The sequence below is a fragment of the Mesoplodon densirostris genome, chromosome 5 (assembly GCF_025265405.1).
Source record: "Mesoplodon densirostris isolate mMesDen1 chromosome 5, mMesDen1 primary haplotype, whole genome shotgun sequence".
NCBI classification, from domain to species: Eukaryota; Metazoa; Chordata; class Mammalia; order Artiodactyla; family Ziphiidae; genus Mesoplodon; species Mesoplodon densirostris.
Window position 1 is genome coordinate 3,394,156 of NC_082665.1, and position 13,384 is coordinate 3,407,539.

General features: G+C 45.4%; 1 protein-coding gene across 1 annotated transcript in view; it reads right to left on the reverse strand.

Annotated features, from left to right (window-relative positions):
* Positions 1–13,384, reverse strand: part of SLC37A1 (solute carrier family 37 member 1) — a 68,180-nt gene that overhangs the window by 51,592 nt on the left and 3,204 nt on the right. Inside the window, exons 2-3 of the mRNA XM_060098452.1 lie at positions 9,473–9,662; positions 1,099–1,180 (exon numbers count right to left, since the gene is read on the reverse strand). Of these exons, the coding sequence (XP_059954435.1) occupies positions 1,099–1,180; positions 9,473–9,528 (138 nt within the window). The 5' untranslated portion in view covers positions 9,529–9,662. The remainder of the gene's footprint in view (positions 1–1,098; positions 1,181–9,472; positions 9,663–13,384) is intronic.

Genomic DNA, 13,384 nt, shown 5'->3' on the forward strand with positions numbered 1-13,384 from the left:
GGCCCACCCTCTCCTGTCCCATCCTTTTCTCTTTTTTGAAAACTGCATTGTAAAAGGTCTGCAAAGATTGCCATAGTTATTCAAACTTTGTACATCAAAAAAGGGAGAAGTTTACAAGCGACTTGAAGGGTCGGGGAAATTCCTCCTTACTAGGGGTCAAGGAGGAATTTTAGGATCCTTGGAGTAGACAGAAGATGTTTCACGCCCACTGGGAGTTACTAGAGACCGGGGAGCACAGAACCGTCCAGAGAAGCAACAGCCTCGGCACTGCCTCTGCCACCCGCCGGGAGCCCGAGAGGACAGCTGTGCAGCAGTCGGCCCCTCCTCCCCACCCCCGACCCGGGGAGCACAGGAAGCAGGGCTACAAAGGTCAATGGAATTACAGTCCTGGACCTGCGTCCCGGCCAATGAGGAGAAAGTGAGGGAGGGGCAGTGGGGCTGTAAATGAACTACCTTTGGCCCTGGACGATGTCCTCGTCCCTTCTATAATAAAGGCTCAGCAGCCCTTCAAGCCAGTTGACAGTCTGCAGGCAAAATGATGGCATGCCAGTGAGGGTGAGAAAACTACTCTGCTTTTTCCCAGGGTACAACTGGCTACTACGTAGGATTGTCTCCTTTAATCTTCTTTTCCCCAAGTTAAATGCCTGCTTAATACCTTCCTGCCCACCCATGACTCACACAGAAACTCAGTGTTCTAAGAATAATGGAGAAACACCACCACGGCCAGACTTAGGATCAAAGCCTAATGACCGTAGAAGCGATTTGGGGAACATTTTTAGACTGGATATATTTGGAGGGAAAGTTCACACAGGACAGAACAGATATTTAATTAAGCTTTAGAATTCTGAAACAGTCAACGAATATAACCGAAAGTATACTACCTCTGAAATTATAAATCCTAAAACCATTTTAAAGCTATTAATTTCAGAAAAGAGAAACTAAAAACCAAAGCAGCAAAATACCTTGCTTCTCAACAATCCAGTTTCTCCATTTATCTCACTGCTCTCGCCCAAACTCCCCTTCCCCCAGCCGGCTTACTAGTTCCTTACAGAGATTACAGGCAGGAAATGACAGCGAGTGCTTTTAATGATTTCTTACCTTAACTATGCTGATAGGCTTTCGAGATAAGTGAAAACTTGCATACAGCAAAAATGTCAAAATAAAAATGAAGGCTCTGTACCTGAAACACAAAACAGTGGCAGGGGTGACATAAAATAATATAAGATGCCATATGATCCAGCAATCCCACTCCTGGGCATACACCCAGACAAAACCATAATTCGGAAAGATACATGCACCTTATGTTTGTTCATAGCAGCACTAGTTACAATAGCCAAGACATGGAAACAGCCTAAACGTCCATCGACAGATGAATGGATAAACAAGATGTGGTACATATATGCAATGGAATATTACTCATCCATAAGACAGAATGTAATCATGCCATTTGCAGCAACATGGATGGGCCTAGAGATTATCATACTAAGTGAAGTGAGTCAGAAAGAGAAAGACAAATATCATATGATATCACTTATATGTGGAATCTGAAATACGATACAAATGAACCTATCTGCAAAACAGAAACAGACCCACAGACATAGAGAACAGACTTGTGGTTGCCAAGGGGGAGGGAAGCTGAGGGCAGGGATGGACTGGGAGTTTGGGGTTAGTAGATGCAAACTACTACATAGAGGATGGATAAACAACAAGGTCCTACTGTATAGCACAGGGAACTATAGTCAACATCCTGTGATAATCCATAACGGAAAAGAATATAAAAATGAACATATATATGTATAACGAACATATACATGTATCACTTTGCTGTACAGCAGAAATTAAACACAACGTTGTAAATCAACCATACTTCAATAAAAAAAAAGGTGCATTAAGAATCCATTACAACAGTATTCTTAAATTTCCTTATGCCGTATGTTTTTTACTCAGTGCTACATCAAAGATCAATCCTGTTTATAACACCACTACAATATTTTAAAAATGTGCCACTTTTATTTTGTTAATTGAAACTATTTTAAACCATCATGAGAAAAACTAATCAAAGAGAAACCTGGGACACAGATGTACACATGGGTTTACAAAGCAGACAAAAAGGAATGATGATTTAGTTTGTAACAAAATCAACTGCAAGTGACTTATAAGCCTGCTACCCTGGGCATTTAAGATCATATTTATTTTTTACTTTTTGGAAGGACACAAGCAAGGCAGAAATATAACTATTTCACCGGCCTCGGTGAGAACAACTCAGTGACGCTGACAAGCTATGAATAAGGCCAATGGCATACAAACTATTGGCCCAAAGCCCTGCTGCTGCTCTTGGTTTATGAGAAAAGCAGTTCGAGAGGAAGTGCTGAGGTGTGTGGAGACTACAGACAAGAAGATACTTTAGCAAGAAGATGAAAGTTCATTCAGGTCTAAATGTGGTTCTAAATGTTTGAACCACCCTATAGAAAAGCGGCCCTTCGGGGAAGACAACGGGTCAGGAGGAAAAAGTCCTTGGCAAGAGATGATGACAAGCAGTACCCAGCAGGAAGGCGGGCCCTCTGCGTCCTGAGGCCCCGCCCCTAACCGTGAAGACCCGTCCTGTTCTGGTCTGGAAAGGCCAGTGACCTTCCAACTGCGTGCGGGCTTAAACCCGTAATGACCCAAGGCGGACGCAGGGGCCACGGAACAGACAAGGGCTGCAGGGGGCCACGGCCCCCGGGGACGCAGCTCATTCAAGACCCTCGATGAGGAGGGGACCTTCCTCCTGTCTCCCACCCACATTTCCAGTGTTGTGATTTACTTCTCAAGGGTAGCTTTCTGGACTAACACGAGGACTCCTGAGGGTGTCTGGCTCCCTGGCCACCAGAAAAGGCAGGAGTCAAATAAATATTGCCAGCTTTTTAACAAAAGGTCATAGTTCAGGTGGGAAAAAAGGCTTGGTAGTACCGTGGGACTCAAACCTTCAACCTCTGGAACACCTGCGCTTAGCGAGGGCACACCACACCGACTTCATCAAGGAAACATTTACTGATGGTTTTCCTAGGATTCTTTGCTCTTCGAGCCCCTGCCAATGAGCAGGTAGGAAAAGAGTGAAACTATAACCAAGTGAGTGTGTCGTCTATCGCAAAGAACACAGACTATGCAAGTACGGCAGACCTGTGACAAAAGTCTAGGCCTCTGTCCTTGTGTTTCTGAAAGTCACCCGTTTTGGTAGGGGGTGGAGGTCTCTCAATTCCTTGCTGGAAGCTCTCCGCATCCCAGCCCCTGCTCCCCTGCACCAGCTTATGAAGGTTCTAGGCCACTGGAACTTTCAACACCCGAATTTCCAGCCCATAGCTAGACTCACTGGTTGCTTGATGCCCACTTGCTAGGGCTAGTGTGGACTGTGGGGGACCCCGATCGGCCCCCATCTGGGTACAGAGCTCCCTTTTCCCATCTCCACAAGGAGTAAGAAAATATTCTCAGTCTGAGTTACCTCCAGCCCCTCCCAAATCAGAGTCCGAGAGAAGGATTTGGAGCCCTCAAGGATGCTATATACAACCAGCTTACAGGTGTGCCATCGGCCAGGAGACTCTGAATTTCATCATCACCCAGCTCACAAGGATTTAGAAAGAGCGGGTCTACATAAATGGGCCTTGAGGGACTTCCCTGGTGGTGCAGTGGTTAAGAATCCGCCTGCCAATGCAGCAACACGGGTTCGAGCCTTGGTCTGGGAAGATCCCACATGTCGCAGAGCAACTGAGCCCATGAGCCATGGCCGCTGAGCCTGCACTCTAGAGCCCGCGAGCCACAACTACTGAAACCCGCGTGCCTAGAGCCCGTGCTCTGCAACAAGAGAAGCCACCGCAATGAGAAGCCCGTGCACCACAACGAAGAGTAGCTCCCGCTCGCTGCAACAAGAGAAAGCCCATGCACAGCAACAAAGACCCAACGTAGCCAGAAATAAAATAAATTAAATAAATAAATTAAAAACGAAAATGGGCCTCAGGTTCATGGTCTCCACTCTCTACCCAGAACATTCCACTTATAAATATTCTAGTTTTATTAAATGCATTTAATATATTTATTAAATAGAATAAATAAACCCCGAAATAACGAGCTCGTCCATATGCCTCGATCAGGTCTGAAGACCCCTGGGGCCCTAACACACCTGCATTCATTCCTAGGCTGTCAAGCTGTCCAGGTTATCGGAACCCAGCAGCCGTTCCTGGGCCCTTGTCTTCTTGTCTAGCGGGCGGTCTTGCATGTGATGCTCCCCTGCCCAGAGCCTGCAGGGGCGGAAGTAGCTCCCATGACCGCCCCGTGCTGGGGGATGCCACACGCTGGAGCACAGCCATGGAAGCCCCGAGAACACCGAGGGCTACAGGGTGGAGAACTTGCCTCCAGACATTTTCAGTTTAGTTTTGGGTGGAGGTGAAACACCACCTTGATGAATCAGCCCCTTTGGGAAGAGTACCGGCCTGCCGGTTAGCAGGGTTCTCGGAGGGAACCTGCTCTGCAGAATCAGGGCAAAGGGTCAACCTACCCTGCAAACCGGGAGTTTCCTAGACACAGAATGTATGTCTCCTAAAGAGGAACCCGATCTTTCATTTCACCAGTATCAGGCCAACCCTACTCCCTCTGTTTTCAAATCCTTCCTCTCTCTTTCCTCATCTTATTACGTAGGATTTGAGGAGAGGGGAAGACCCCGCAGCTAGAGGCTGAGTTTTCCACTTCTGGAAGGCCTAAACACAGCCCCAATGGTCACTTTTAAACCACTGTGGGGCCGGTGCCTTCCCAGTGGCCATGGCAATACCCCCGTCCTGGAGAGCGAGCAGACTTTTTACTTCTGCAGGATCACCCTGGGTTATGAGGACTAAACAGCCCTCCAGAAGCCCTTCCCCATCTTGTAATTCTATCCTTGTCCACCTTCTTCCTTTATCACCTGTGAAGCAAGGACTTTGGATAATATTTGTTTCCTTTTATCCATCTTGCAGTGGGTTGAATACTGTCCCCCCCCAAATGGATGTCCACCATAAATCTTAGAACGTGGCCTCATTTGGAAATCGGGTCTTGCAGATGTAATTAGTTATGCTGAGGTCATACTTAACTCACGTATGACCTAAAATCCACTAAGATCCTAAATCCAGCTCCGTGTCCTTATAAAAGGCCATGGGGAGACACAGAGACAGACAGGGAGGAAGGCCATGTGGTGATGCAGGTAGAGCAGGACAAGGAGCACTGGGACGGCCAGCAGCCACCAGAAACGGGGAGAGGAAGGAAGCATGCTTCCCTTGAGCCTTCCGTGGGGGTGCGGCCCTACCAACACCTTGATCTCAGACGTCTGCCTTCCAGAACCGTGAGAACATTAATTTCTGTTCTTTTGTGTGTGTGTGTGCGGTACGCGGGCCTCTCACTGCCGTGGCCTCTCCCGTTGCGGAGCACAGGCTCCAGACGCGCAGGCTCAGCGGCCATGGCTCGCGGGCCCAGCCGCTCCGCGGCATGTGGGATCTTCCCGGACCGGGGCATGAACCCATGTCCCCTGCATCGGCAGGCGGACTCTCAACCACTGCGCCACCAGGGAAGCCCAATTTCTGTTCTTTGAAGCCACCCAGTTTGTGGACTTGTTATAGCAGCCCCAGGAAACGAATATAATCCGATACTTTAATTTCTGCTTTGTGTTACATTTAGGCTTATGAATATTAAGCAAATACAATTAAATATGAATTAGTTAAACCCTTACTTCATCAGTGTTCCACTTACTTTCTGTAACAATAGATAGCATTCTCTGTATCCACCAATACTACAAGAACAGTGTTTGGGTTAACCCCAAGTTTCTCACAAAAAAAGCCTATCTCAGGGGCTTCCCTGGTGGCGCAGTGGTTGAGAGGCATTCCCAGACAATTCAGAGACTCAAGGGAGAATATCATTTCCTTATTTGAGTGTTATTTATCTCGGTCATATGCAAATAAGAAGTAAAAAGTTCTTTAGACCAGAGTTACTAAACGGTGTCATTTGGCACAGAAATTAGTAAGAAGACATCCCTAATTGAGGAACAAGGAAACGAGGCATTCTGTGCTATGAGTCTCTCCAGAGCGCCCTAAAGGAGGGTCACGACGTAGTAACGTTATCACTGACCGCTTGGTTCAGGGGCTTTCTGCCTGGTCGCCCCTCAGAGAAGCTACAGTTTTCCCCTCTAGTACTCAGGAGTTTGTGGGTACGTACTTTGAGGTTACATAGATCTCCTGTTCCTCTAACCTTCCCCCTGTCGTGTGTGTCCACTGATGATCCTTGCCTAAACCAAGCATCCCTGATGGTCTCAGATGGCGATGTTCCAGCTTGGACACTCCTGCTCTACTTAGTGGCTGGCATTCCACTGCGGGAAAGAGCTTTCCTTCCTCCCATTTATGCATTGTTTAGTTAGAGCAGAATGGACTCACTGGATTCTTGTTTTATTCAATGGGCTATAATCCATTACTGGTATTGTTTATTTAAAAACTCATCCCAGATCGGGCCAGGGAGTGCCCCTTCGTTTTTAAGCACTTCCTTATTTTTTGGCACAAGATATTCCAGGCTCATCTCACTTTCCCTTCCCAGTGCTGACCCAGCCTCCAAGGATGCCTGACTGGCTCCTTCAGTGGAAAACGTTACAGAGAAACTGAGATCCAGCACCGGGTGTGCTCACTGCTGCCGGGGTGTTACTGTTCCCAGGGCCCCTCAGCGGGCAGAGAGAGGGCATTTTACATACACACACACACGACCCATACACACAAAACACACACCCACATACACTACATACACACACATCACACACACACGTATTTCTCCCCCCACTTCCTCCCCAGTTCCTCTCGACATCTTTAATTCCAACCCAACACCACATGATTCATTCTGTCTCTCCTCCCCCCGCCACCAATACTCGTAACTCCTTTACCATCAGCGAGAAGCTGTCTCTCTTCTGTGTTATTCTTGACAAAGACGCATAATCTGAATCTAACCATGAAGAAATGCCAGACACACACAAAACAAGGGACAGTCTATAAAATAAATGGCTTGTAGCCTTCAGAAATGGCAAGCTCATGAAAGACAAAGGAAGGCCAAGAGACGGTTCCAAATTAAAGGAGACTAAACCCACAGGACAACTAAATGCAAAGTGTGGCCCCAGACTAGATCCTGGCCTGGGGAAAAAAAATCTATAAAAGACATGATTGGACATTTGATATAATTTTGAGTATGGACTGTGGAGTAGATAATAGCATTATATCTGTGTTAAACTTGCTTATTTTGATTTTTGTGTGCAGTTATATGAAAACGTCTTGTTCACAGGAAGTACACACTGAAGTATTTAGAAATAAAAGGGCATAATGTCTTTAACTTGCTTTCAAATGGTTCAGGAAAAAATGTGTGTGTGTGTATATGTACATCTACACACACACACACACACACACACACACACAGATGAGAGAAGGTAGGGGGAGAAGTAGATGAGGACAAATGCTAAGAATCTGTCTGCCAGTTGAACCTGGCCCCCCACGGCTGGACCAGAGGTGAGTCACCATTTCCTCTGCCCTAGGTTCACTCAACTCAAGACAGAAAGTCCCAGAAGAGAGAGGCCGGTAGCCCACCTTAGGTCCTCTTCTGCCTCCTGCTGGACCTGGGCTATGGCGGAAGGGCACGGGGCTGCCATAATGGGATGGAAAATCCTGAGACTCACCTACCTACACACCTGCACATGAAGGAGGGAAGTCAATTCCCCAAAGGAAATCAAAGTGCTGTTAGGAAGAGGCAACGCATGCTGGGTAGAAAAACATAAAAAATGTCCTTCGCAGGAATGTCAGAAGAAAAGCTAATTCTCTTCTTTTACAGCTAAGGAAGCTGAGGTCTAGAAAGGTTAAATAACCTTTCAAAGTCAAAGAGCAAGTATGACGTAGACATGGAATAGAAATGAAGACAAATATGCTATCTCCTTGCAACGCACAGTGTGGTCTATGGACACAAAGCACCGCATCACCTGGGAAATGCAGACTCTCAGGCACCAGCCAGATCTACTGAGTCAGAATCTGCATTTTAACACGTTTCAGTTGATTCCCATGCACACTAAAGTGTGAGAAGCACTGTTCTATCTCTGTAGGTCTCAACCTTAAAAAAAAATAGAATTTGTGATTATAAGAACTCTACAGGAGCTCCTGGTAACATTCTTATTTTCTGCTGTGAGTTTGAAGTTGTATCAAAATGAAGTTTCAAAACAAGGGAAAGATAAACATCCACTAAATAAAAGGGAACCACTTGTGGCTAGATTAGCAGTAGACGGGAGATGAGTGGACAAGCGAACTGCTGTGGAAAGAGCCAGATGTCTGAAGTCACACCTGAGACCCGGTGGGCGCTCCACCCACCAGCCTGGGCTTGAGAAGCTGCACAAGGTGCGGAGGCCAAGAGTGCGCTGGTGAGACGGAGCTGAAGGGATTCAGAACACGCTGCTGCAGCGTCAACGTTATTTTGAGCAGAAGGCACGTGAGTCCTGAAATCTCTTATCTGCCTAAAAGCAGAGCCTCTGAGAAAGAACTCAGCTGTCATTAACCCTCCCCTGGGAGCAGCTGGGAGAGACTGAGTCTTAATACCAGAAACGGGATGTGCCCACATCGCACCTAAACAGACACTGTCACAACGGTATCCTAGCTCTCAACTAGTCTCCTAAGGGCACATTTACCTTTCCGAAAAGCTACCTGTTTTCCCAGAAGTGCCCTTCCCTTGCTCCTCTTCCCCTATTAAGATGGTATACAATCCCCCAATTCTAACGCCCCCTGGAGTCACGTTTTTCTGTGAACTCCCACACATATGTGGTTAAATCTGTCTTTTCTCTTGTGAATCTGTTTTTTTGTCAGTTTAATTCACATGCCCCCAATCATCCAACCTAAGAGGGGAGAGGAACAATTCTTCCTTCCCAACAGAGATCAGCAGGGGAGAAAACCCACTGAGGGTGTGGGTTAGAGACTAGACAGCCCAGCTCTGCACTCCACCCTCACCATCCGCCTGTTCCAAGGAGTGTGGGATTCACGAATCTCCTGTGAGAAAGATTCTCAGAGCACACCAGGTGCTCTCAGAACAGAAAGTGATCTGTGTTTAACTTGTTCAGATTTCATTTTCTCTCTGAAAGTCCTGACCCAGCGAGGCCATTCACTAAGCTCAGAGTTAATATACTTATTTCACCCACAGCCATTTTACTATCCTGCCAGTAGTCAGTGGTCATTTTTCTGTGGGTGGGGACCAGGATTATCTTCAGTGGACCAGAAACCACTGAAAACCTTGAAGGTTTTCGGTCTGTCACTGCCAGAACCAAAGATGGACAACTTGGCCGTGTTGCTAGTCACCGCTTCCACCACCAATAAACCATTCAACAGTTATGGGGAGGCTGGTCATCCACGTGTGTTTTATCATGAAACTGGGGGCAGGGGGCACTGGCTGCACAGAGGCACCGTGCCCAAGGACTTACCACTGATCCCTGGAGAACGAGACAATGAAGCGAATGCCGGGGGGAAGTCGGGCCATTTACGTCTCACTGACCGTGGAGCTTCGGTCACGAAATAAGATGCTTCATAAATAGGTTCTTAATCCTGGGAAGCATGCAGGGGTGTCTTGTCGGGTCTCGCCTCCTCTCTTCCTTCCAGCAGAGGCTCGGCTCTCTACAAGGAGAAGGAAGGGTGGAAACGTCAAGTGTTCTGACAATGGCACCGTCGGAGGCCCTGGCAGAAGTAACCGCACGTGGTGTGGTCACCCAGCCCACAGCAGAGCTGGACTTCCCTGCAACACGGCGCTCCCACCACAAGAGCCACCAGGTAGGGGTAGAGCATCCGTCCTGGGGTGGGGTGGGGGGCAGCTTGTTCAAAGGTCACTGAAATGAACTTCACGTGATGTGTAAGAAAGAACCACTGATTAGAGAAGAGCTAACACCTATCCTTCTCAAACTCTTCCAAAATATAGCAGAGGGAGGAACACTCCCAAACTCATTCTACGAAGCCACCATCACCCTGATACCAAAACCAGACAAAGATGTCACAAGGAAAGAAAACTACAGGCCAATATCACTGATGAACATAGATGAAAAAATCCTCAACAAAATACTAGCAAACAGAATCCAACAGCACATTAAAAGGATCATACACCATGATCAAGTGGGGTTTATTCCAGGAATGCAAGGATTCTTCAATATACACAAATCAATCAATGTGACTCACCATATTAACAATTTGAAGAAGAAAACCATATGGTCATTTCAATAGATGCAGAGAAAGCTTTCAACAAAATTCAACACCCATTTATGATAAAAACCCTGCAGAAAGTAGGCAAAGAGGGAACTTTCCTCAACATAATAAAGGCCATATATGACAAACCCACAGCCAACATTGTCCTCAATGGTGAAAAACTGAAACATTTCCACTAAGATCAGGAACAAGACAAGGTTGCCCACTCTCACCACTCTTATTCAACATAGTTTTGGAAGTTTTAGCCACAGCAATCAGAGAAGAAAAGGAAATAAAAGGAATCCAAATCAGAAAAGAGAAGTAAAGCTGTCACTGCAGATGACATGATACTATACATAGAGAATCCTAAAGATGCCACCAGGAAACTACTAGAGCTAATCAATGAATTCGGTAAAGTAGCAGGATACAAAATTAATGCACAGAAATTTCTTGCATCCCTATACACTAATGATGAAAAATCTGAAAGTGAAACTAAGAAAACACTCCCACTTACCACTGCAACAAAAAGAATAAAATATCTAGGAAAAAACCTACCTAAGGAGACAAAAGACCTGTATGCAGAAAATTATAAGACACTGATGAAAGAAATTAAAGGTGATACAAATAGATGGAGAGATATACCATGTTCTTGGATTGGAAGAATCAACATTGTGAAAATGACTCTACTACCCAAAGCAATCTACAGATTCAGTGCAATCCCTATCAAACTACCACTGGCATTTTTCACATAACTAGAACAAAAAATTTCACAATTTGTATGGAAACACAAAAGACCCCGAATAGCCAAAGCAATCTTGAGAATGAAAAATGGAGCTGGAGGAATCAGGCTCCCTGACTTCAAACTATACTACAAAGCTATAGTAATCAAGACAGTATGGTACTGGCACAAAAACAGAAATATAGATCAATGGAACAGGAGACAAAGCCCAGAGATAAACCCACGCACATATGGTCACCTTATCTTTGATAAAGGAGGCAAGAGTATACAGTGGAGAAAAGACAGCCTCTTTAATAAGTGCTGCTTGGAAAACTGGACAGGAACATGTAAAAGTATGAGATTAGATCACCCCCTAACACCATACACAAAAATAAACTCAAAATGGACTAAAGACCTAAATGTAAGGCCAGACACTATACAACTCTTAGAGGAAAACATAGGAAGAACACTCTTTGACATAAATCACAGCAAGATCCTTTTTGACCCACCGCCGAGAGAAATGGAAATAAAAACAAAAATAAACAAATGGGACCTAATGAAACTTCAAAGCTTTTGCACAGCAAAGGAAACCATAAACAAGACCAAAAGACAACCCTCAGAATGGGAGAAAATATTTGCAAATGAAGCAACTGACAAAGGATTAATCTCCAAAATTTACAAGCAGCTCATGCAGCTCAATAACAAAAAAACAAACAACCCAATCCAAAAATGGGCAGAAGACCTAAACAGACATTTCTCCAAAGAAGATATACAGACTGCCAACAAACACATGAAAGAATGTTCAACATCATTAATCATTAGAGAAATGCAAATCAAAACTACAATGAGATATCATCTCACACCAGTCAGAATGGCCATCATCAAAAAATCTAGAAAGAGTAAATGTTGGAGAGGGTGTGGAGAAAAGGGAACCCTCTTGCACTGTTGGTGGGAATGTAAATTGATACAGCCACTATGGAGAACAGTATGGAGGTTCCTTAAAAAACTACAAATAGAACTACCATAAGACCCAGCAATCCCACTACGGGGCGTATACCCTGAGAAAACCATAATGCAAAAAGAGTCATGTACCAAAATGTTCATTGCAGCTCTATTTACAATAGCCAGGACATGGAAGCAACCTAAGTGTCCATCGACAGATGAATGGATAAAGAAGATGTGGCACATATATACAATGGAATATTACTCAGCCATAAAAAGAAATGAAATTGAGTTATTTGTAGTGAGGTGGATGGACCTAGAGTCTGTCATACAGAGTGAAGTAAGTCAGAAAGAGAAAAACAAATACCGTATGCGAACACATATATATGCAATCTAAGGAAAAAAAAAAAGGTCATGAAGAACCTAGGGGTAAGATGGGAATAAAGACACAGACCTACTAGAGAATGGACTTGAGGATATGGGGAGGGGGAAGGGTAAGCTGTGACAAAGTGAGAGGGTGGCATGGACATATATACACTACCAAACGTAAAATAGATAGCTAGTGGGAAGCAGCCGCATAGCACAGGGAGATCAGCTCGGTGCTTTGTGACCACCTAGAGGGGTGGGATAGGGAGGGTGGGAGGGAGGGAAACACAAGGGGGAAGAGATATGGGAACATATGTATATGTATAACTGATTCACTTTGTTATAAAGCAGAAATTAACACACCATTGTAAAGCAATTATACTCCAATAAAGATGTAAAAAAATAATAATAATAAACAGATGGACATGGAAAAAAAAATAGAAAGAACCACTGAACTCCTCTTTATCTGGAAGCCCTCCTGAGATCACCCTGTTCACTCTCAATCACAATACTCTGCACAGCTAACATTCATATTCACAGGAGACCCATATGTGCCCAGTGGTCGCACCAGGTGCTCAATCACCAGAGTGCCAGGGAACTGGCCGTGCTCCATTCCCCCAAGCTGTGTCTCGGGCTATGTCTGAGCCACAGTAACAGAGAAGAACATAGGCCTGGACAAGGTGGCAGGTCATGAAGCCCATCATTTGACTGTGGCTTTGCAATGGAGTCTAAATGCATGTAATGCCGTGGGAATGAACTTCAGCTTGTCTGTGCCACCTCATTTCTCACACCTGTGGTCACCGCAGAGGCCTTGGAAAATGGCCCCATTCTGCACTCAGGGCTGAAGGCAGAGCCAGACGGGGAGGAAGGCGCAGGGAGGCCTGGTCTCCTGTCCCAAAGCCAACCTCATGACTTGTGCTATTCTTCAGTTTTTCTCCTATGTTCGGTGACAAGGAATCTTTGGGACCCATGCATTAAATCACACAGCACACAGTGCATGCAGAAGCATGCACTGTTCTACCTTAATACTTATCGAAAAGTCACAGGTTATATAACGTTTTTAAAGAAAGCTACTTTTGACTAAACATTTACCTCAAGTTAAAGCTGAAATGTATTCAGTGTCTTTAAACAACTTCCT